The following is a 25,428-nucleotide window of genomic DNA, read 5'->3' as shown; positions in this document are numbered from 1 at the left end:
GTCTGAGCATGCGCGTGGGATCAGTGTCTTATCGCACGCGGTAGCACAAGAGCTCGTTGATTCAGTCTGAGCATGCGCTTTAGAGAAGTATCTTCTTCCTAGGCATGCGATGTCAGAAGAGCTGGCTCATTCACTCTAAGCTTGCGCCTTTGATCTTTTGTTTACGAGCATGCGTTTTCGAATAGGTGTTTTTTTTTGGAGCATGCGCAAAGAGATAAACTATTTCCGGGCTCAGACCCTCGGTTGCGCATGCGCATTAATCCACGACACTTTTCCTTGCCTGAGGGGCTGGGGAGAGGGCACTCCCGTGTGTTTGTTGGGAGACGGGAAACTTGAATTTTCACCTGTGATGAAATGTGGCGCTAGGGCCCAGGAAAGGTAAGATTTTATGCAGTGTTTGTGTACTTGTGTACAGACAGACCTGGAACAACACATACACATATCACATATAATATATACAGGTCTGCCTGAGGTACAGTCACCCTCGCTCGCCCAGGCCGACGGACTTCGTCCATTGTAACAACGCGGGAGACTCTTCAATCTACATCTTCAGAATCAGTACAACATTTAAGACCAGTGAGCAGCCTCTGTGAGGAGAGTGGGTTACAGTTTAAAGGGTTTATTAATCTCTCTCGAGGAAGATCTCTTCATTCACCCGATGTGTTAAACCATTGACATCAGTGGGTTAGTATACATTACAAAAGCATACATCAGAATATATCATGTTCCATAAAGGAAAGAAATCTCTGTTCCAAAGGAATGTGTCAATGAATTAAGTGCAAGTTCTCCTGAAGAGAAATGCTCAGAAATCAAGGCACAAGGTCTGGGGAACCGGGGACTCTCAGTCAGCTCTGCGGACAGAAGTCTCAAGGGTCAGTCGTGAGCAGCTTCAGATCAGCGCAGATATGCAGCGTCTCAATCCGCGGGGTCTGTGTCCGAACTAGTCTTGGAACAGGCACTGATATAAATAAATCCAGGATTTGTAAAGCACGGCAAACCGTCCACGAGGGTCTCAAGGCGCTGAATTGTAGGCACAGGACATTAAGGGGTCATTACGACCCCGGCGGTCAACGTTAATATGGAGGAAAGTACTGCCCACAGGCTAGCGGTACTTTTCTCCATATTATGACATTGGCAGTTTAATGTACCACTCCGACCGCCGGGCAGGAGACTTCACTCTCCAGCCCGGCGGCCGTCACTTGCCCGCCTGCGGATTATGACCCCACCTACTGCCATGGTTTTCGTGGCATCCTTACCGCCACGAAAACCATGGCGGTAGGCATTATCAGAGACAGGGAATCCCTTCCCTGTCACTGATAGGGGTCTTCCCCTCCCCCTTCCCCAGGTTTCCCCCCCACACCTCCTTTCCTCTCCAAACCCCCCCTTCATACACGCCTCTCCCTTCACACACCCATACACACACCCATTCCAACATTCATCCATGCATGCAGACATCCATTCACACACACACACCCGCACACACTTACATACATACACGCACACATGCATTCACACAACTCGGCATACACGCACTCACACATCCATACATGCACACACACACACACACACACACAACATGCAACACACACCTGCATACATGCACGCACAGACATACACACACACAACACCCAACTTAGCTGTAGTCAAGGGGGTCCTCTGGCAGGATACGGGGCGGGGCGTTGCTGCCAGCAGCAGCGTCCGCCAGCAGAACACCGCCATGCCATATTATTGTCATAATACGGCCGGCGGCAGTCTACTGGTGTGGCGCTGCTTCTGACAGCAGCGCCACCTTACCACCATCCGACGGCATGGCCACCGCCGGATTTCAGCTATCCTTTTGGTGGAAATCCGGCTGTGGTCATAATATGGCGGACGGCTGGTAACCGCTGCAACGGTCTTTTGGCGGTTGTCGCCGCAGCGGTAGGCGTTTTTTTATCGCCAAGGTCCTAATGAGGGTCTAAGTGATTTGCCCAGATCACAGGATGAGGAGCCGACGCCGAGACTCACACCTGGTTCCCCCAGCTCCGAATTCGGAAGCTCAGGCCATTACACCACACCCTCCCCTCATAATATATTGACAATATTGTTAGTTAAGTATCGAAGTTAGGTCCCCGCCATCATCTCTCCTCCTATCAGCATCCAGGTCTTGCTTAAGATAGGGCTACCTCCTCCCGATATCTCTGGCAAGACAACAAAATTGCCTACATTTGTGACCTGACGACCCCGTTTTGCCTGGACAGGCAAAAAAAGACATATCCTGGTTTTTGGGAGGGGGTCGGACGAAGGTGTACATTAATCCCAGAGTTGCGCAGGCTCCCGTTTCATCCGGCCCTCTTGTCACACCACAGACATAACTTGAGTTTTACAGTCACCTGCTTTGCTGCCTTGCCTTATTCACGCAGCACATCATTATTTAATGATGGGTAAATGAGTTCTGAAAAGCCCATAAACCAGGGCTGGGCTCAACAGTCTGACCCTGGAGCTCTCGGCAGCAATGGGGGGCGGGAAGGGCAGTTACTTTTTTATTATATATACTAAATGTTGACACGTCATTCAGGGATATATACTTATTTGTGTGTGTGTGTGTGTGTGAATAAATATATATATAAAAATATATATATAAAATCACTCAATGGTATGTCACATTTAGTCCTATGTCTGTGTTTGTGTTGTGTGCTGTCCCAGTTTTTGGTTCTGAAAATCTTGTCACCCCATAACAGTTACGCTTTGTATCAAACATTTATTCAGCTCTGCTTCTAAGCGGAGCTTTCCCATGTGCACTTATAATGGGACTAAGAGCCGGATTATGACCTTGGCAGATGGGATACTCCATCACATACATGATGGATAACCTGCATGCTGTTATACAACTTCAGTAGGATATAATGGAACTTGTAATACAGGATATCCATCATGTTTGTGATGGAGTATCTCACCCGCCAAGGTCATAATCGGACCCTAAATTAAATTGTGCATAAGAAGGCAACATTGATAAGAAAAATATAAACATTATGCATTGACATAATCTGGAAAGGAATTGTGGTTTGGTTCAAGAGGGAAATATTTAAAGAAAATTGCTGACTTCCCATGGAAAGTTGTACAGCATCCAAATAACTAAGCTTCTAAAGAATAGCACACTTTTTCAAAACAAGTACATTTCCAAATGATATGTGCACGTCATGTAAGTCAAAAGGACATCTTCAGCACAGGTCTGAAGTACATGTTATAGTTAAATTTTTCTTCATGATCTCATTGTTAACAAAAGTGCTATGCTAGCATTTCTATATAAGCAGCATTCAAAATTGTGTTTTCAGACATTGCAGACCTAGTATGTGTAAATGTGTCTTCGTTTTCGTAAGCATTTGGTTTCTTTACAGTTTGGTGCATTTTTTCACTTCTGCACATTTAATAAGCTAACATTAATACAAATATGTGAGTTTTGCTCTATTAATTTCATGATGACAGTCTCCAGATTTTAAAAACAAAAAACACTCTGTGACCTGCATGTCCTAGAATTATTGATGAAAGCTGACACCCCGTGTGAGCACTTAAGAACCTGCGTAAGATCCCTTAGCACTGACACAGATGATAAAAGTACTAAAACCATTCACATGTGGCTGAAGTTAGGTTTGTTTGTGTGCGGTAAAGCATAGAATAAATGTTAGAAATGGGGTCTCTAGTTGGCAGTCGGTTTGCACCATGTCCAAGTAGGGACCCTCACTCTAGTCAGGATAAGGGAGATACCCGCTCAGATAACCTTTGCTCACCCCCTTGGTAGCTTGGCACGAGCAGTCAGGCTTATCTCAGCATATATGTGTAAAGCATTTGCACATAATACACAGTAACACAGTGAAAACTTTACAAAAGGACACCTCACCAGTTTTAGAAAAATAGCCAATATTTATCTATATAAAACAAGACCAAATACGAAAAGTCGTTGGGCCCTTGAAGTCACAAGCATTGCGGATTGAACTCCGGGCTGATGAAGTCAGGAGCACTGGCATGGATGGCGTCGGGCTGCGGTGCGAAGCGGGACGATGTGACGTGCAGTGCCCACAGGTCACGGCGCAGGCAGCGGTTTGGTGACGGCATCCAGCGACGTCAGTGAGACCAGGGCTGCGGTGTCACCAGGTCACGGTGCAGGCAGCGTCGTTGTTGTTGCTGAAGCGCTGTCGTCAGTAGGCACAAGCCGGTGGTGCGGGACAGGGCGGTGCTTCGTGACTCTCTCGCAGTGTCCACTGGCAGGGGTGCCTGGTGACGACACTGGAGTCGATGGTGCTGGCATCAGTGGACCAGGGCTGCGGTGCAGGACGGGACAGTGTTTCATACTCCTCACAAGCGGTATCCACAGGCCACGGTGCAGGCAGCGGCATCGGTGTCAGCAGGAGCGGTGTCGTCGGGCATGCCTAGGATGCGGTGTGAGCAGGCGATGCCAGTGTGCGGGGCCCACAGGTCGCGGTGCGAGCAGAGGCTCGTTGAAGTTGTTCAATGATGGCGTCAGTGAGACCAGGGTTGAGGTGCGAAGATGGGCAGTGTGGCTCCGTGTGGCATCTGCAGGTCACGGTGCAGGCCAGCAGCTATATTGATGGCATCGCATTGTTTTTTTCTTGTCTCACAGCACAGAACACACAGTTCTCAGTGCTGCACATCGAGGAAACTGAAGTTTTTGGTGTCCCTGAGGCTTCCAACAGGAGGCAAGCTCTACTCCAAGCCCTTGGAGAACTTTCTCAAGCAGGACACACAGCAAAGTTCACCCTTTGCACTCTTTTCAGGCAGAAGCAGCAACTGCAGGCCCGTCCAGCAAAGCAACACAGCAAAGGGACAGTACTCCTCCTTCACCTCTTCTCCTGGGCAGAGGTTCCTCTTGATTCCAGAAAGATTTTAAAAGTTTGGGGTTTTGGATCCAATACTTATTCCGCTTTCTGTCTTTGAAGTTGGCAAACTTCAAAGCAAAGTCTCAAGTGTTTGCAAGATCCTTCCATGTCCAGGCCAGGCCCCAGACACACACCAGGGGGGTTGGAGGCTGTATTATGTGAGGGTAGGCACAGTCCTTTCAGGTGTGAGTGACCACTCCTCCTTCCACTCTAGCTCAGATGGCTCATCAGGATATGCAGACTACACCTCAGCCCCCTTTGTGTCACTATCTAGAGAAGAGGTGTAAACAGCCCAACTGTCAAACTGACCCAGACGGGGAATCCACAAACCGGCAGAGTCACAGGATGGTTTAGCCAAGGAAATGCCTACTTTCTAAAAGTGGCATTTTCAAATTCACAATCCAAAAACCAACTTCACTGAAATATATCTTTTTAAATTGTGAGTTCAGAGACCCTAAACTCCATATTTCTATCTGCTCTCAAAGGGAATCTGTGCTTTAAAATGATGTAAAGGCAGCCCCCATGTTAATCTACGAGAGAGATAGGCCTTGCAACAGTGAAACCCGAATTTGGCAGTATTTCACTATTATGATATGTAAAACACACCAGTACATGTCCTATTTTTTAAAAACACTGCACCCTGCCCATGGGGCTAACCAGGGCCTACCTTAGGGGGTGCCTTACATGTACAGAAAGGCAAGAATTGGCCTGGCAGGTGGGTATACTTGGCAGGTCGAATTGCCAGTTTAATTCTACACACACTGACACTGCAGTGGCAGGTCTGAGTCATGTGTACAGGGCTACTAATGTGGGTGGCACAACCAGTGCTGCAGGCCCACTAGTAGCATTTAATGTACAGGCCCTGGGCACCTCTAGTGCACTGTACTAGGGACTTACCAGTAAATCAAATATGCCTTTTATGGATAAACCAATCACCAATACAATTTACCTAGGGAGCACTTGCACTTTAGCACTGGTCAGCAGTGGTAAAGTGTGCAGAGACAATAAACCAGCCAAAACAGAGTCCAGTATACCATAAAAACAGGAGGTCAGAAGGCAAAAAGACAGCAGAGACACGCCAAAAATCTGGCAGGTGTAACACACGTCCCCTCCAGCTGAGAGTAGGGGGAACTACTCATCCCCTAGGGAGTCCTCCTCACTAAGGCGGAAGAACCTGGACAGACCATCATCGTTGGTGTGTTCCACCATAAAGTCCATCCTCTGTAGGCAAATGGACCACCTCAGCAGTTTTGGGTTCTCATCCCTCATCTGCATTAACCAACTGAGGGGCCTGCTGTCGGTCTGAATTCAGAAGTGAGACCCAAACAAGTAGGGACTTAGCTTCTTCAGCACCCAGACCACAGCAAAAGCTTCTCTTTCAATTTCACTCCACCTCTGTTGCCTGGGAAGTAGTCTCCTCCTAAGGAAGACCACAGGCTCATCTTGGCCCTCTTCGTTCAGCTGTGAAAGTACTGCTCCCGCACCATGCTATGAAGCATCTGTCTGTACCACAAACTCCTTGGTCAGGGGCCAGCAGCATGGGCGCTTTGCACGTGGCCTCCTTCAGTGTGTCAAACACAGTCTGGCACGCCTCAGTCCAGATCACCTGTCTAGGCTTCTTCTTAGAAGTCAGCTCTGTCAAGGGGGCAACAATGGTGCCATACCCCTTGACAAATCTCTTGTAATACCCGGTGAGGCCTAAGAAGGCTCTCACCTCTGTCTGGGTCTTGGGTGGTGCCCAAGCCGAAATGGCATCAATTTTGGGTTGTAGGGGCGCCACCTGGCCGCTCCCTACCTGGTGTCTCAAGTACATCACTGACCCCTGCCCTATCTGGCACTTTACTGGCCTTGATAGTGAGGCCTGCGGCTTGCAGCGCCTTCAACACTTCCTAGGGGTGGTTCAAGTGGTCTTCCCAACTGGAGCTCAACACCGCAATGTCGTCAGGGTATGCGACACTGAAGTTTTTAAGCCCAGCCAGGACCTCTGGAAGGTGGCAGGGGCATTCTTCAACCCAAAGGGCATGATCCAGAACTGGAAGTGCCCTTCTGGTGTTGAGAACGCTGACCTCTCCTTGGCCCCATCGGTTAAGGCAATCTGCCAGTACCCAAACGTTAAATCAAACATACAGAGGAACTTTACTGCCCCCAACCGATCTGTGAGCTCATCAGCTCTGGAGATGGGGTGGGCGTCCGTTTTGATGACACCATTGAGCTCCCGGTAGTCCACACAGAAGTGAAGTTATGGTGTGGCACCAGGTGCAGCAGCCTTGGGTACCAAAACCACTTGGCTGGACCAAGGGCTGCTGGAGCGCTCAGTCACCCCTAAAGCCAACATCTTGGAGACCTCTTCCTTGATGCTGGCCTTCACTCTCAGCCAACCTGTAAACCTTGTTTTTCACAGGCAGGCTGTCCCCAGTGCCCACATCATGCGTGCATAGATGGGTAACACCTGGAGTGAGTGAGAACAGGGTGGCAAAGTGTCCAAGTAACTGGCGACACTCACTCTGCTGCTCTAGAGTCAGAGAAGGGGAGAGGACTACGCTTTCTACTGACCCATCCTGCTGCTTGGCAGACAGGAGGTCCGGGAGAGGTTCACTCCACTCTTCCGCCCTTCATCTGTAGCCAGAAGCATGGTTAACTCAGACCTCTCAAAGTGGGGTTTGAGGCGGTTCACATGTAGAACCCTCAAGGGGTTCCTTGGAGTCTGCAAGTCCACCAAGTAGGTGACGTCACTCTTGTGCTCCTTCACCTCAAATGGCCCTACCTCCTGTCCTGCAGGGCACAAGGCTCTATGGGGGCCATGACCCACACTTTCTGACCAGGCTGAAACTCAACCAGAGTGGTATTCTGTTCGTACCAGCGTTTTATGTTCTCCTGGCTTGCTTCTAGGTTTTCTTGTGCAAACTTCCTGAAGCGTTCAGTCTGGTTTCTGAAGGCCAGTATGTAGCTAAATACATCCTGGCGTGGCTTCCTAGGACCTTGCTCCCAGCCCTCTTTCACCAGACTCAGAGGTCCTCTGCCCATACAACAGCTCAAAGGGGGGTAATGCCAACCCCCATCTGTGGTACTTCCTGGTAGGCAAAGATAGTGCATCGGAAGAGAACGTCCCACTTATGCCTCATGGAGTCTGACAGACCCCAAGTCATGCCTTTCAGGGTTCAATTGAATCTCTCAACAAACCCGTTACTTTGGGGGTGGTAAGGAGTGGTGAATTTGTAGTTCACTCCACATTCCTTCCACATGGCCTTTATGTACATGGATATAAAGCTGGTACCCCGGTCCGATACCACCTCCTTAGGGAAACCCACTCGGGTAAAGATCCGAATCAGTGCCCAGGCCACAATGGACGCCATCACTGTCCTCAGAGGTATAGCTTCCGGTTACCGGTTGGCATGTTCCACCAAGACCAGGGTGAACCTGTTGCCTAGGGCTGTCTTGGGGTCTAGAGGCCCCACTATGTCAATGCCCACCTGCTCAAAATGGGTGCTCACGACAGGAAAAGTTTGGAGGGGGGCTTTACGTTTCCCTCCACTTTTGCCACTTGCTTGGCAAGTCTGACAGGATCTACAGAATGCATCTGAATGTTGTCTCATTTGGGGCCAATAGAAGTGGGTGACAAGCCTGTCAAAGGTCTTGCCCTGCCCCAAATACCCTTCCAGAGGCACATCATGATCCAAACCCAGTAGGAAGGCTCTGAAGCGCTGGGGTACCAACAGCACACGGGCTGCCCCAGGCTCAGCAGCCTTAGGCTCGCTATACAGAAGATCATTCTCCCAGAAGATCATGTGATCCTTTGGCTCTGCGCTAGCTGCCTGGTCTTCGGCCTGCTGCCTAAGACCCACAAGAGTAGGGCACACTTTCTGCTCTGTGCAGAACTCCTCCCTGGTGGGACCCCTTCAGCTCAGGTAGTTCTCCCAGTTTGGGCAACTGTTCCCCTGTAGGTGCCGGGGTGTCCCCCTTGAGGTCAGCCTCCTCCCGGACTGTGGTAACCTCTGGGGTGGGTTTCCCATGCCCCTTGCCCTTTCTCTTGGCTGTCACCTGGGCCACTGTTTCAGGCTCCAGGTCTGTCTGATCACCCTGTCTGGCTGCCATGTACTGAGTGGTCACACATGCCCACTCTGGCAACCCCAACATCCCCAAGTGCGACCTGAGCTACACCTCCTTTCAGGCAGAAGTCTCCACGTTGTTGACCAGCAGACAGTCAGCTGGCATGGTGGGACTCGCAGCTACCCTCAAGGAACCTGAGACCTCCCCCCAATCCCACTCAAAGGGAAACCTATGCCACTTTACTCCGCTCCGAGTTGTCCACTGCAACTACTTGGTGGAATACACCAGGGACTATTTGCTCTTCAGACACCAGGTGACAACAGACCGTGGTCACACTGGCTCCAGTATCTCTGAGCGCTTCTACCCTCTGCCCATTAATGTTCACCCACTGCCTGTATTTCTTAGTGTTATCAGGCATTAGATTTCTCTGAACCATCTCACCGTTCCCTAGTGAGACAAGGGTCATCTCTGTGGGATCCCCACACCCACTTGGGACCACCTCCTCCCCAAATTCTACACTGGCCAACCCCTTGGTCTGCCCACCGCTGGGTGGTGGTGTCCACTTGGGAGATTTGGGATCTCCATTCATGTGACCCTCCTGGTCACATGCAAAGCACTTACGGTGCCCTGCCTCTGCAGGCTTTACTGAAGAGGCCCATGGTTTATTCTCTCCGGGAGTGGGATTTCTTACCCGGGTTACTAGATTGGTGCCCATTCCATTAGGGTGAAAGCTGGTACCACTGTGTTAACATGTGGAGTTTCTGTCCTAGACATCTGCCAGGTAACTATGTGGACGTCCAGCCATACTTTCTTTAAGCACTATTGTCTGGACAGCAAAATCCTCTAAGAGGGGCACTTTGCCTGCTCAGTTTTACAGGGCTTCCTAATTTGAGTCCATCCACAGCCCTACTCTATATCTATTGAAAGATGATGAATCTGCACCTAAAAGTCTGTTTCAGAAGTGCAAGTTACTTACCTTTGGCAATGCTCTTTCTGGTAAAGACTCTACCTATCTTCAGATTCCTCACCGAACCTCCCATCCTACCTGTTCTGTGGTTGGGATCCACCTTCAATATGATGCTAAGTCTAGGAATCTGCACACTGTATATCAAATTGATTTTTGGGGCTCCACATCTGGAGGTGCAGACAGTCTAGAAAGCAACTGATGTCAACGTGCTGGAGTGCCTCACTTTTAGAACCAAGATGTCACTTCTGGAGTGGCATGGCGCTGCATAGCACCACCTTCTGGCGCACAGAGGTGCGACCAAAAGGTTTTTTGGGTCCAGCCTGATGCCTGGGAAATATTCAAAAGGTAAGGCATCTGCAGCTAGATAGAGTCTGTACTAGAAAGAGGGTTATCAGAGGAAAGTAACTTGTTCTTCACTTCGCACCAACCTTGCTGAGAAGAGCGCAACCCATGGATGGAGAAAACTGTCGCCTCCCACCAGCGTTCCACCTCCTGGTGAAGAGATTATGCTTCTTTGGTACCAAGCACTTTCACCTCCCACCACCACACGCCCACTTTTGATACAAGATTCTTGCATCTCCCACCAAGTTGCTCCTATCCCCTCGGAGAGATAGCTGTGCCCATTTGTTATACCAGGTAATATATCAACCATGACGAAAGGGGATCCATAATTTCAAGTGTGACAAATCACCAGATTCACTGGTGAAATCCATTTGGCACCATTAGAAGTGAAAGCAATAATTCTCAGTGCATTTAGGTCACGTGGAATGATTTTTATTTTTTTTATTTTATTTTATCTTTCTTTATCAAAACAAGCTCCTTTTCACCTCATGACATTGGCAACACATTTCTGAAACCTTGAGTGATGGAAAACACCCTGCAACTCCTATATCTGTCTCCTGTGCCCTGCAGCACCCCCTGATTATTTAGGGATTGCTGCAGGAGACACGCAGTTGTGGGCAGCACACCCCTCGCTGAAGAATTACTCCTTCATATACTAATGAGTGGCCACTGGATAGCATGACATCAAGCTCAATCACCATATAGCTTAGAACATGTTATTGCTTGAAATGCATGCATTTGAGAATGTCTGAGTTTGCCATGAATCCAGTGAAATTAAGCAGGATGTAATGAGGAGAGCACTGGACAGACGTCCAATGATCCTGCCTCTGCAACTCTGACTGTAAAGATAAATGAATTTATTGTGACTGACTGTGAAATATTCCTTTGGTTTCCCCATTATTACAGAAGTAGAATTCAACATAGGGATGGTCTCACATAGGATCAAAGAAGAGAGAGAGGCCTATCCCATGGCTGATCAGTGCTCTGAGGAAGTTCAAAATACCTTCTTCCCGGCAAGTAAGTTATCTTTCTACATTCAGAATCGCATGAATGTGTAATCAGTCAGAGGAATGAATGACATTGGGCATCAGTTTATTGTGACTCTGCTATTAGGAGTAATAACAATTCACTTATATGTTCAGCTGGCAAAGAAAGAATGTAAACATAAAAGCAAAATAATGACACCCTATTCTTTTGACCATGTTCACGTAAGGTTATGAAAATCTTATGATAAAATCTTGAAACTCTTGTAGTACAAAGGGCCACATGTACTAATAGCTAGTTGCAAACAGCTGTTCTCAAATTGTAACTAGTATTTTTGTGACCAGTAAAACGTTTTAAGAGCTGACCTATGTACTAATAGGTCAGTTCTTGAAAATCTCAGTCGTAGTTGAGCAGAATCTTATATATCAAATGAATAATAATGAGGTAGGCTGCAATGTTAACACTCTACGATTGGATACCATCACAGGGATGGTGGCTTGCAGGATCAGCAGACCCATTCCCCTTTACTTATAGGTTTCCATGCCAATTTCGGGGGGTATGGAGGCAGGGGGATAACTTTTCAGTGGTTTATAACCACTGTTTGGTTCCTAACCCATTGATAAATGCTTTTAACCTCACTCTTCCAAAAAGTGATTCCATATCATTTTAAAGCCATTTTAAGAGTCGATAAAAAGTCACCAACTTTTAAAATGGGTTTACATTCTCCCATTGCTAAAAGAAGTTTTTCAGTTGCAAACTCCAGCTCAGAGCATTTGCAGCCGAAAAACTGCTTTGGACATCTGGCCCCTCATGCTATAGCCTAGTATGATAGCACTGCTGCTGCGCAGAGGCAGATGGCACCAGGGTACCTATGCTGGGCTGAGATTGCCTTTGGAGGGACAGCTATGGTGCCACTAAAGAAACTGACACTTGTTACCCTGGTTCCTGGAGTAGAGGCCGATAACTAATCCCAACAAAAAGGCAGTCACTCTCCAGCTTTTAATATTCCGAGGTAATGGCAGGCTGGCTTCGGATGCAGTAGAAGCACTGAAACAGCCCTGCTAGGTGTGCATATAGAAGCACTGAAACAGCCCTGCTAGGTGTGCCTCCTGCTAGATGTGCCTGTAGAAGCACTGACACAGCCCTGCTGGATGTGCCTCCTGCTAGATATGCCTGTAGAAGCACTGACACAGCCCTGCTAGGTGTGCCTCTATAAGCACTGACACAGCCCTACTAGATGTGCCTCCTACTAGATGTGCCTTTAGAAGCACTGAGACAGCCCTGCTGGATGTGCCTTTAGAAGCACTGAGACAGCCCTGCTGGATGTGTCTGTAGAAGCACTGACACAGCCCTGCTAGATGTGCCTGTAGAAGCACTGAGACAGCTCTGCTAGATGTGCCAGTAGATGTGCTAGATGTGCCTATAGAAGCACTGCCATAGCCCTGCTAGATGTGCCTATAGAAGCACTGATACAGCCCTGCTAGATGTGCCAGTAGAACTGCCACAACCCTGCTAGATGTGCCTACAGAAGCACTGACACAGCCCTGCTAGATGTGCCTGTAGAAGTACTGACACAGCCCTGCTAGATGTGCCTATAGGAGCACTGACACTGCCCTGCTAGATGTGCCTATAGAAGCACTGGCACTGCCCTGCTAGATGTACACAGCCCTGCTAGATGTGCCTATAGAAGCACTGACACAGCCTTGCTAGATGTGCCTATAGGAGCACTGACACTGCCCTGCTAGATGTACACAGCCCTGCTAGATGTGCCCTTAGAAGCACTGACACAGCCCTACTAGATGAGCCTATAGAAGCACTGACACAGCCCTGCTAGATGTGCCTGTAGATAGATGTGCATGTAGAAGCACTGACACAGCCCTGCTAGATGTGCCTGTAGAAGCACTGACACAGCTCTGCTAGATGTGCCAGTAGAACTGACACAGCCCTGCTAGATGTGCCTGTAGATAGATGTGCCTATAGAAGTACTGACACAGTCCTGCTAGATGTGCCTGTAGAAGCACTGCCACGGCCTTGCTAGATGTGCCTTTAGGGAGTGACTGTGAAATGAATGGGTGTAACAAGTAGAGCAAGGAGGCAGCGGAGGTGTCCATGCCCCTGTCTCCTGCTCCAGTGTCTGACTGTGAAATGAGTGCATGTAATGAGGCCAATGAGGGGTTAAAGAGGACCAGGGCACACTCCAGCTTTTGTGACTGACTTTAAAATAATTCTTTGATTTCCCTATTACTACAGAGGAGTTCAACATAGTGGTGGTCTCCGACAGCATCAAAGAAGAGAGAGAGATCGATCCCATGGCTGATCCGTGCTCTGAGGAAGTAAACCATGCCTTCTGCCCGGCAGGTAAGTTTTCTTTCTTCTTAGAATTACATGAATATGTATTCAGTCAGATTCACAAGGAGAGCAAGGATACGACAGAGGTGACCAGGGCCCCATCTCTGCTCGAGTGACTGACTGTGAAATGAATGGATGTAATAAGGGGAACAAGGAGGTGACCGAGGTGTCCAGCACCCCATCTCTTGCTGCAATAGCTAATATGAACGGGTATAATGCGTCCTGTGAGATATGAAGAGGGACAGGACTCCCTCCAGCTGATGTGACCCACTGTGAAATGAATGGATTTAATCAGGAAAGCAGAGAGGCAACAGATTTCCAATGCCCTACCTCATGATCCAGTGACTGACTGTGAACTGAATAGGTGTAGTGAGGTGAGGGGGTAGTTGAAAACGACCACAACAAACTCCAGCTGATGTTACTGACTATGAAAAATTCTTTGTTTTCCCCATTATTACAAAAGAAGAGTTCAACATAGTGATGGTCTCGGACAGCATCAAAGAAGAGCGAGAGGCCTATCCCATGGCTGATCCGTGCTTTGAGGAAGTTAAAAATGCCTCCTGCCCGGCAGGTGAGTTATCTTTCTAGTTAGAATTGTATGACTATGTAATCAGTCACAGGAATGAATGACATTGAGCCTCAGTTTATAGCAACTTTACTATTAGGATTAATAATAAACACTGCAATGTCCAATCTGGGAGAACTTCACGGAAGCATATAACATTTTTATACTAAATAAGAAGTTTACAAAATTATAGTTTAGTCTTATATTACTGTTGCTGTGAAGGGCGTGAGTTCAGCAAAACATGGCATCATGGTGCCCCTGGTTTGCTGGGATTGACTTTACAGGTATGGTGCCACTGAAGAACCCCACACACTTAATGGGGGATCTTAAAGTACAGGCCAATAAATAACCCCTTGTTCCTTCTTAAAACCATCAAGAAGGCAGCCACTCTGCCTTCTAACATTCCGAGGTGATGGCAGGCTGGCTCCAGACGTAGTAGAAGCACTGACACAGCCCTGCTAGATGTGCCTATAGAGGCACTGACACAGCCCTGCTAGATGTGCCTCCTGCCAGATGTGCCTCTAGAAGCACTGACACAGCCCTGCTAGATGTGCCAGTAGAAGCACTGACACAGCCCTGCTAGATGTGCCTCCTGCGAGATGTGCTTTTAGAAGCACTGACACAACCCTGCTAGATGTGCTTTTAGAAGCACTGACACAGCCCTGCTAGATGTGCCAGTAGAAGCACTGACACAGCCCTGCTAGATGTGCCTCCTGCGAGATGTGCTTTTAGAAGCACTGACACAGCCCTGCTAGATGTGCCTATAGAGGCACTGACACAGCCCTGCTAGATGTGCCTATAGAAGCACTGACACAGCCCTGCTAGATGTGCCAGTAGAAGCACTGACACAGCCCTGCTAGGTGTGCCTCCTGCTAGATGTGCCAGTAGAAGCACTGACACAGCCCTGCTAGATGTGCCAGTAGAAGCACTAAGACAGCCCTCCAAGATCTGCCAGTAGAAGAACTGACACAGCCCTGCTAGATGTGCCTATAGAAACACTGAGACAGCCCTGCTAGATGTGCCAGTAGAAGAACTGACACAGCCCTGCTAGGTGTGCCTATAGAAGCACTGACACAGCCCTGCTAGGTGTGCCTATAGAAGCACTGACACAGCCCTGCTAGATGTGCCAGTAGAAGCACTGCCACGGCCCTGCTAGATGTGCCTATAGAAGCACTGACACAGCCACTGACACAGCCCTGCTGTATGTGCCCATAGAAGCACTGACACAGCCCTGCTAGATGTGCCAGTAGAAGCCCTAGATTTGCCTGTAGAGGCACTGACACAGCCCTGCTAGATGTGCCAGAAGAAGCACTGACACAGCCCTGCTAGATGTGCCTTTAGAAGCACTGACACAGCCCTGCTAGATGTGCCTTTAGAGGCACTGACACAGCCCTGCTAGATGTGCCTATAGAATCACTGACACAGCCCTGCTAGATGTGCCTGTAGAGGCACTGACACAGCCCTGCTAGATGTGCCTGTAGAGGCACTGACACAGCCCTGCTAGATGTGCCTGTAGAGGCACTGACACAGCCCTGCTAGATGTGCCTATAGAAGCACTGACACAGCCCTGCTAGATGTGCCAGTAGAAGCACTGACACAACCCTGCTAGGTGTGTCTCCTGCTAGATGTGCCAGTAGAAGAACTGACACAGTCCTGCTAGATGTGCCTATAGAAGCACTGACACCCCTGCTAGATGTGCCTATAGAAACACTGAGACAGCCCTGCTAGATGTGCCAGTAGAAGAACTGACACAGCCCTGCTAGATGTGCCTATAGAAGAACTGACACAGCCCTGCTAGATGTGCCAGGAGAAGAACTGACACAGCCCTGCTAGATGTGCCAGTAGAAGCACTGACACAGCCCTGCTAGATGTGCCTCCTGCGAAATGTGCTTTTAGAAGCACTGACACAGCCCTGCTAGATGTGCCAGTAGAAGCACTGACACAGCCCTGCTAGATGTGCCTCCTGCGAGATGTGCCTATAGAGGCACTGACACAGCCCTGCTAGATGTGCCTATAGAGGCACTGACACAGCCCTGCTAGATGTGCCTATAGAAGCACTGACACAGCCCTGCTAGATGTGCCAGTAGAAGCACTGACACAGCCCTGCTAGATGTGCCTCCTGCGAGATGTGCTTTTAGAAGCACTGACACAGCCCTGCTAGATGTGCCAGTAGAAGCACTGACACAGCCCTGCTAGATGTGCCTCCTGCGAGATGTGCTTTTAGAAGCACTGACACAGCCCTGCTAGATGTGCCTATAGAGGCACTGACACAGCCCTGCTAGATGTGCCTATAGAAGCACTGACACAGCCCTGCTAGATGTGCCAGTAGAAGCACTGACACAGCCCTGCTAGGTGTGCCTCCTGCTAGATGTGCCTATAGAAGCACTGACACAGCCCTGCTAGATGTGCCTATAGAAGCACTGACACAGCCCTGCTAGATGTGACTGTTGATGTACTGATTTTGCAGTATGACTCTTTTCTAGATTTACATGCTGTGCATTGACTCCTTCATCTAGTGCCTTGGTCCGAAATTGTATTTTTCCTTTCTTTTTTGTTTTTTTGTGGACATCATCTTCGATCACAATTTAGTGGTATGTCCTCTGTAATATGAGATGTGCACCCCAGAGGCTCCTGTGCATGGTCGCCATCTTCAGATTTTTTTTTCCCCACCAGTGGATGCAAGATGGCGGAGCTCTGAAAGAATCATGAAAATTCAACCACTCATCAAAGTTTGGGGAAAGAAGAGGAAATTACACCGATAAACACCAGAGCATCGTGAGATACCTTGCGGACACAGTAGCAATTTCCCCCCAAAAAAAGACGTCTGAGAGAAGTCGTCAGTCAGAGATTCTACACAAGTGAGGCCACGAGAGGAAATGGAGAAAACCCCTTTAAGTTATGCCCAAGTGCCACCACAAATTTACTCAAAAAGTTCCCCCTGGGGTCTGCATTCTCTGCCTTCTGAGGTAACACTGCACCGAAGGGTACGAGGCCTTTGCAGAGTTCCAGCCTAGGACTCAAAAGGTGAGACAAAATAGAGATGAGGCATATTACACCGTGGTGGAGTCTGACAAGAAATGTACTGCGCTTAAAGATCTTGGCATGACACTCGACAGGGAGGAAAACATAGAGGAAACCTAGTGGACTCAAAGGGCGGAGGGGGAATCAGACATCAAAAAGAGGGAAGGCGTGGAGCAACGCCAACCCTAAGAAGCAGAGACCTCTGACTTGAAGTCCAGTCGGTCTACCTCGACAGCGAAGCACTCAGCGATCAAAACACGACAGTGACACATATAGCCACACAGGTACAGACCCAAGGACATCAATGGAGACAAGCCTTCGTGACCTCACCAATGTCAGGAGACGACCATGAAAGGGAGAAGGAGCCAAAGATTAAGGAGTCATCAACTCCTAAAAGAAATATAGAGCCAACACCTGGTGCTCAGGAAGTGACGGCGTGAAGCCGAAAAGGTGGCACTCCTTCAGAGGAAGAAGGATTTCGATGATGCGCTGAAGGGTGTTCGGATGCCAGCAATGCAACCAGACCTGAAGTAGCTTGAAGAAGAGCAGGCGGACATTGAGCCTTCCACCACACCAGAACCGCTTGCAGAGGAACAGGAGGAGTTCTTCGATCATGAGGGTGAGTGTAACACTACAACCCTCGAGGACCATGAACCACAGAAGGAAGACTGGCGAGATCTTGTAGCAGACTTCCCAAAGGAAGAAGTGGACACTTGTTCTTCGATGCCATCGCTGCCAAATGACCTGGCAGTGTACAACACACTTGTGAAGAGCACTGCGGACACCTGTGGGGCGCATCTCAAATTGGAGTAGGGTGAATCATTTTTCCCCCTTGAAACTCTAAAGCCGCCCCAAAGAAGAACGTCTGTCTGCAGATACTTCCAAGAATTCTCAACCAAAAGTGTGAGGTCCTTCGGGAATCGGTCCCCTCAAATTAGTTGACTCCCAGAGCAAATGAAAAAAATGCAGACACTCCTACCTGGACCCTGCCTTCGTAAAGGGGAATATGGCTGCAGACTAAGGGCCTGATTTAGAACTCGGCAGACGTGTTATTCTGCCAAAACGATGACAGATATCCTGTCTGCCGAAATCTAAATCCCATTATATGCTATAAGATTTAGATTTTGGCAGATGGGATAGCTGTCATCGTTGTGAGGAAGTAGCCCATCTGCCGTGTTCTAAATCAGACCCTAAATAATAGTCACCACTGCCAGAAAGATGTTATGCTCCCACATCAACGGGACCCCTGCGAGACAGTGCGCTTGTTGGCCACTTTGGTCCCGAGCAGTGTGCAGCATTTTCCTAATAACTACCAGAAAAGAGTAAAAGCAATTGTACGGGAGGGGAAAACTATCTACAACACCTGCCTCAAGTCAGCACTCGATGTAGCAGATAGGATGAGCAGGTACATGTGCACCAGTCCAAACCTGCAAATACAATCCTAGCCGAGAGTCTCTGGTTTCAAGCCCTAGGTGCAGACCTTAGTCATCAAACATGTCTTCACTGGTGACACTCTCTTTAGGCTGGTGGAGGACAGGGATCTACAGTAAATTAAAAAAAAAAAAAAAAGACAGAATCATCAAGATATTGAGTGCCCCTCAGTTTCAAGGAGCTTTAAAAAAAGGGAGCAATAATGATGAAGAGGCCACAGGGAAGACGTGTTTTTGAACAACACATCCTACAACCATTCTTTAGGCAGCCATCATGCCCACAAGACTTGTCACCACACAGGCAGAATGCTCCACAACAGCCCTACTGTGGTAGAGGGAGGGGAAGAGGACAAGCCCTGATGGCCTCAGGGCCTGCAGCCAATTGACTTTCAACCACACCCCACACCCTCCACCCCCAGCACATGATACCTGGGGGATAGGATAGGGGCATTCCTCCACAAATGGAGGTCCATTACCTCGGGCAGATGGATACTGCTTAGAACAGAGCGAGGGTATTGTATTGAGCTGCTCAAAAAAACACCCACAATGCGACAAAGGGCAGACACTCACTCTAGAGAGGATTTACTCCATCCACAGCAGAATGTAATGGAACTCCTGCTAAAACAAGCAGTAGAAAAGGTTACCAAAAGCAAATTCAATCAAGGGGCTTACTCAGGTTATATCCTTGTTCCAAAAGCGTATTGGTCCTTGAGGCCAATATTATACCTCGGGCAACTAAACAAATGCATAAGAACTCAGGCCCTCATTACAACCCTGGCGGTCAGTGTTAAAGTGGCGTTAATACCGCCAACAGGCTGGTGTTAAAAAAAATGGGATTTTTGACCCTGGCGGTAACCGCCATCCAGAACCGCCACTTTAACACACCGACCGACAGGATTGTAACGGCCGCTGGGCTGAAGACTTCGGTCTCCAGCCCGGCGGCTGCCACAATCCCACCCTCGGGATTACGACCGGGCCTACCGCCATAGTTTTCGTGCCAAACTTACCGCCACAAAAACCATGGCGGTAGGCACTATCAGTGCCAGGGAATCACTTCCCTGGCACTGATAGGGGTTTCCCCTGCCCCCCTCCTCCACCCCAGAGTACACCCTCTCCCTCCCTCTCCTGTCCCCCGCACATATATATACCTGCACACGCACCCATATACACACAAGCACACACGTATACCCACCACCACCCACACATGCACACATACATACCCACACACGGCAACACACACCAACATACCTTGTCATACACATGCATTCACAGCACTCACAATCACTCATTCACACATGCATAGGTGACTCACGCCCGCATGCACGCATTCCAAAACACCCCCCCCCCCAATATACATAACACCCCCCACCCCCCTCTCCGGTCGGAGAACCTGACTTACCGGCTTGCAGGGGGTCCTCCGGCTGGAGACGGTCTGCAGCGCTGCTGCCAGCATCAGCGTCCTCCAGCAAAACACCACCAGGCTGTATCACTGGACATGATACGGTCGACTGTGTTTTTCTGGCATGGCGGCGCTGCTGTCAGCAGCGCCGCCTGACCGCCGCCATGACTGACGGCAGTGGTTCGCCAGCATTCTGGCGGTATACCGTCAGCGGTCATGATACACGTAGATGGCTGGTAGCCACGGCGGCGGTATGTTGGCGGCCGCCGTGGTGGTGGTAGGCGGTAGTTACCGCCAATGTTGTAATGAGGGCCTCAGCGTTTCGAAATGACTGCACCACCGGAGGTCATACCACTTCTGAAATGAGGCGACTACATGGCCATAGATGCTTACCTCTACACACCAATGAATCTCAGCCACCCGAAGTACCACAGATTTATCGTGAATAAGGTACATACCAGTTCAAGGTGACCGTGGATACATGTTTACCCCATCTAAACAATTTCCTGTGAATGTGAGGTCGAAAAATCAATGTAATGAGAACATTTGCATGGTAATGTTAACACTCTACAAACTGGGGTTTACAGTAAACCTAGACAAGTCCTCTCTGGTCCTGGAGCAGGAGAAGGTCATCTTGGAGGCAAAATTTAATTCGAGGAAGGCAAGCACATACCCAATTTCCAGGAGAATCTTGGCATTGAAGTAGCTAACTCGTGTGTACCAGAAGGGGTAGTGTCTGACAGTGAGAACGATAATGAAACTGATGGGAACAAGGTCATCCTGCATACCACTCAACCCATAGGCCAGGATGATCAGTTCAGGAGCAGTTGCAGAACAAATGGCCACCAGCCACTGGGTGTTGGAAGGATCAATTTTTGTCACAGAAAGGGTTCAGAGAGCAATAAGATGGTGAAACACTGGTCACCTTGCTGTTGGAAGACCCTTTAAATTACGATCTCCAAGAATGGCCATTGCCACAGATACATCCCACATGGGAAAGGGGACACATGTGGGAAGTCTCAACATTAGGGCCCAGTGAAGCCTAACAAATTCGGTCAAGGACATAAATGTGTTGGAGCTCAATACTGTTTTCCTAGCACTGAAGACTTTTCAGTCACAGATAAAGGGATAAACAAGTCTAAGCAAACAACACAACCACATTGTTCTATCTAAGCATCTCTGTCCAAGCTGGCCCAGGGCATATGGAAGTGGGACATCCAAAGGTGACAAATGAGATGCCAGTACATCTGCCCGTTGTACAGAGGGTCACGCTAAGCAGACAAGCAAATGCAGCCCATGAATGGGAGCTAAAGCAATTTTTAATGGGTGGGACACAGTAGATCTACTTCTGACCTTACCTTTGCAACTTCAACAAATGCAAAATGCCACCACTTTGCCTCCAAGTATCCACACCACTGATCCAAGGGGAATGCCCTACTGACTGTCCAGGGACATTTGTGTATTCTTTGCTCCCAAAACCAATAGATAAATACTAATAGTCAACCATGATGCTCATTCTAATTACAGTACAATGTCAGAGACAGACATGGTTCTCTGACCTAGCGGAGATTTTTCAAGAAGCAGTAATAAAGCTTACAACGGTTCAGGACTTATTCACAGTACATGAGACACAGGGCTGTCACCCAGAGATGACCAGCCTCAACCTGGCAACCTGTGTCTTGAGCACTTAGAATTCAGGCATCTGGACCTCCCGCAAAGGAATATGGCGATCCTCAGGAAGGTTAAGGGTCCAAGTGGGCAGAGGTGCAACACCGCAAAGTGGGAGAGGTATATCCACTTGTGCTTTAACTGGGGCTCATGGAGAGTAGAACTTGAGTCACTACTGTCATCACATACCTAAATCACTTACTAGATCAGCATTTAACCTACACATCACTCAAGGTTCACCTGTCCACCATTGTAGCATACATTAGAGTACTCACAAGCAAAAGCTTCTTTAGGACACAAGTCATCAAACGATTCCTAGAAGGAGCAAAAATAATGCACTCCCACAGTCTGTGCACACACCCGTGCTTAACCTAAAAGTAGTGTTCATCAGCTAATGAAAGAACCATTTTAACCAATGCACAAGGCAGAGCGAAAATTTTGATCTCTAAAGACTGCCTTCCTGTGAGACATTACATCAATGCGTACAGTCAGCAAGCTACAAGAACTCACTACTTGGGGAGCCGTAATTACAGATACATAAGGACAGGCCGGTCATGAGGAGAAACCTATAATTTGTTCATAGGAAATCAAACTTTAGAGATACGATCATTCTTCCAACAGCCAGTGAGGCATGCTGAAAGAGCCTTGCACGCCCTAGACATCTGGTGTGTGGTCATGTACTGCCTCCATGAAACAAAGCGTGTAAGAAAGGCAAAACAGTTATTTGTGTGTTTTGTACCAACAGCCAAGGGGATGCTAGTGTCCTCAGGGGGCCATTGCAGGATGGATAGTGTAGGAAAGTACCCTCTTTTTGGCATGCTTACCCCCACGTTTTGCCTGCTGTTTGTGTGTGTTTTGACTGTGTTCAGTGGGATCCTGCTAACCAGGACCCCAGTGACTGTGCTCTCTCCCTCTGAATTTGGTTGTTCCTGATTTTGTGCGCCCCACATTTGGCATAGTGATGTCCCCATGTAAGTCCATAGTATTTGCTACCTAGGTAGCCAGGACATTGGGGCACCAGGGGTTCACCATGGGCTGCATCATGTATTATGCCACCGATGGGGGCCCATGCAAAATGTGTCTGCAGGCCTGCTATTGGATCATGCGTGAAAAGGTGCATGCACTCTTTCTCTACTGATCATTGCACCATGTCACTATAAGTCACCCCTATGGCAGGCCCTCGTAGCCCAGACGGCAGGCTGCAAGTGCCTGTGTGTCAGGGCACTCCTGCATGAGCAGAGGTGCCCCCACGAACTCCAGCCCCATTTTCCTGGACTTAGTGAGTGCTGGGAAGCCATTTTACTAGTGTACTGGACATAGGTCACTACCTATGTCCAGCTACATAATGGTAACTCCGAACCTAAGCATGTTTGGTATCAAACATGTTGGAATCACACCCCAATACTGTTGCTAGTATTGGTTGTATGATTCGATGCACTATGGGGGCTTCTTAGAGGACCCCCAGCTTTGCTTCTACCAGTTTGCAGGGTTTTCCCAGGCAGCCCGCACTACTGCCATCCTACAGACCGGTTTCTGCCCTCCTGCTGCTTGAACAGCTCAAGCCCAGGAAGGCAAAACAAAGGATTTTCTTTGGGAGAGGGCGGCAACACCTTCTCCCTTTGGGAATAGGTGTTACGTGGCTTGGGAGGGGTAGCCCCCCCCCAAGCCACTGGTATGCTTTGAAGGGCACATTTGGTGCCTTTGTTGCATAAACCGGTTTGCACCAGCCCAGGCCTCCGGTCCCTGCTCTGGCGTGAAACTGGACAATGGAAAGGGGAGTTACCACTCCCTTGTCCATCACCATCCCAGGGGTGGTGCCCAGAACTCCTCCAGGTGGCCACTTGATTCTGCCATCTTGAATCTAAGGTGGGCAGAGGCCTCTAGGAGGATCTGAGTGGCCAGGTCAGACAGGTGACGTCACAGTCCCCTCCTGATAGGTGACCACTCTGCTAGGGGACCAATCTCCCTTTTAGGGCTGTCCAGGGTCTCTCTCTTGGGTGGGTCCTTAGATTTGACGTGCAAGATTCCAGCAGGACTCCTCTGCAACATTTACTTTGACTTCTGGCAACTGGAACCGCTACTAGACTTCACAGGACCCTACAATCTGCAGCTCCAGTGACGACTTCGCTCTGCAACATTGTTTCTCCAGCTCCTTCCAGCAACTGTAACATTTCCCCGGCTGTGCATCATCTGTGGATGGCAAGTCTTCAGTCTGCACCAGGAAGCAAGAAGGAATCTCCCTTGGAGTGAAGGAGTCACTCCCCTGCATCCGCAGGCACCATCTGCATCAACGACTGACCGCTTGGATCCTCTCTCCTGCAACTTTGCGTGGATCCACAGGTGGTGGTCCCTTCGGTCCCTCCTACCCGCCGTCCAACCTGGGAAGTGGTGAATTGTTGCCTCTCCTTGCAGGACAGTACCCCTGTGCACTGCGACTTTTGCAGCTACCAAGGCTTGTTGGCTCTCCTTCCAAGGTATCTTCAGGCTCCGTGTAGCTCCAGCCTCCAGCACTCTTCTCTGCAACGCGTAGTCTCCTTCCTGCTGCTCCAGCGAAGTGGGACTCCTTTCCAGGTGTGCAGAGTGGGCCTCACTGTGACTCCTGTGCCTGCTGCCTGTGAGTTGTCTGTGGGCGCTGCATCCTCCTCACTGCTGAGGGTCGCCTGGGACTCCCCTCCTTGTGTTGAGTCCCCTTGGACCTTCCTGGTCCCCAGCAGCTCTGCAACTCTTCCTCTGCAATTCTTGTCTTTGCCAAGGCTTTTTGGTGGTTTTTCCACACCACTGATGGACTGCAACCCTTCTTCCGACGTGGGACATATACTGCATCACTTCTGGAACTCTTCCCCTGCTCCTGTGCTGCATAGCGGACTTCTGGTCTCCACTGTCGACCTGGGCCTGCATCTCCAGAAGGGTGGGTAGTGGCTCCTGCCCCAACCGGACACTCCAATTAGAACTGGACTTGGTCCCCTTCATTTGCAATTCCTCTTCTGTCAGGATCCATCTTCTGTTTTCTCCAGTCTTGCTTAGGTATTGCACAGTCCTTTTACAAAGTTTATCTGTGGGTTTGGGAAAAAACAGGTACTTACCTCTTCTCTCCTGTTTGCTGGGGGGCTCTCTGGTACTTATCTTTTGGGGTTTCTAGTTCCTCTAGCTCCCCTCTACAGATTCCACTTACCTGGGTGGGGGTCTGCCTGTTGCATTCCATTTTTCTAGTATATGATTTGGTCTCCGCCTAGGGTCTCTATTGTTACTGAGACATTTTCAGTCCTAAGTATAATGGGATAATCAGATAACATTATTCCCTGCCAAGTCAGCTGTATGCAGTATGGACTATGCATTTGTCACACCTCACCGAATGAAGCAATGTTTGGTGTAAAACTCAGTTAGGTGTTCAGTCCAGGACATCTTCTTGTAATTGTTGCTTTCATGTTACATAGCTAAAAAAAAAAGCATTTACTAATTTTAATGATTTTTCGGAATTTTTACTTGTCATGCAGCATGAACTTGTTGATTCAAATATGTAGGTGAAGGTAGGCATTGAAGAGGGTGATCCCAAGGGAATAGAGAATGACTGTTCTTCAAGAGGGTGATATTAGTTTGAAATGTGGGTGATCATAGTTGGCATAAGTCAGAGGTCACAGGGTTATGTCACCAAATCTGCAGCTGTCAGGAAATATCATTATCTGGGGTTGTTTTGAAAGCTTGTCCTAATTTAAAACAAAATTCAGTGTTTGCTGCAAATGTAGGAGTACCTGATAGAAATGAATTGCAAAAGTTTCACCTTT

At 48.8% G+C, this 25,428-nt stretch overlaps 1 protein-coding gene across 3 annotated transcripts in view; it reads left to right on the top strand.

The window, feature by feature from the left end:
• Nucleotides 1-249: 249 nt before the first annotated feature.
• The window catches only part of LOC138248917 (general transcription factor II-I repeat domain-containing protein 2-like), a 65,311-nt gene continuing 40,132 nt past the window's right edge, over nucleotides 250-25,428 (top strand). The window contains exons 1-4 of one of the 3 annotated variants that reach the window (XM_069202905.1): nucleotides 250-378; nucleotides 11,137-11,247; nucleotides 13,465-13,572; nucleotides 14,027-14,134. In XM_069202905.1, the coding sequence (XP_069059006.1) occupies nucleotides 11,157-11,247; nucleotides 13,465-13,572; nucleotides 14,027-14,134 (307 nt within the window). In that variant the 5' untranslated portion in view covers nucleotides 250-378; nucleotides 11,137-11,156. The remainder of the gene's footprint in view (nucleotides 379-11,136; nucleotides 11,248-13,464; nucleotides 13,573-14,026; nucleotides 14,135-25,428) is intronic. The other 2 variants (XM_069202906.1, XM_069202907.1) reach the window with 2 other exon arrangements.

This window comes from Pleurodeles waltl, chromosome 8 (genome assembly GCF_031143425.1).
Source record: "Pleurodeles waltl isolate 20211129_DDA chromosome 8, aPleWal1.hap1.20221129, whole genome shotgun sequence".
NCBI lineage: Eukaryota > Metazoa > Chordata > Amphibia > Caudata > Salamandridae > Pleurodeles > Pleurodeles waltl.
This window is presented reverse-complemented; position numbering and strand designations above follow the sequence as displayed.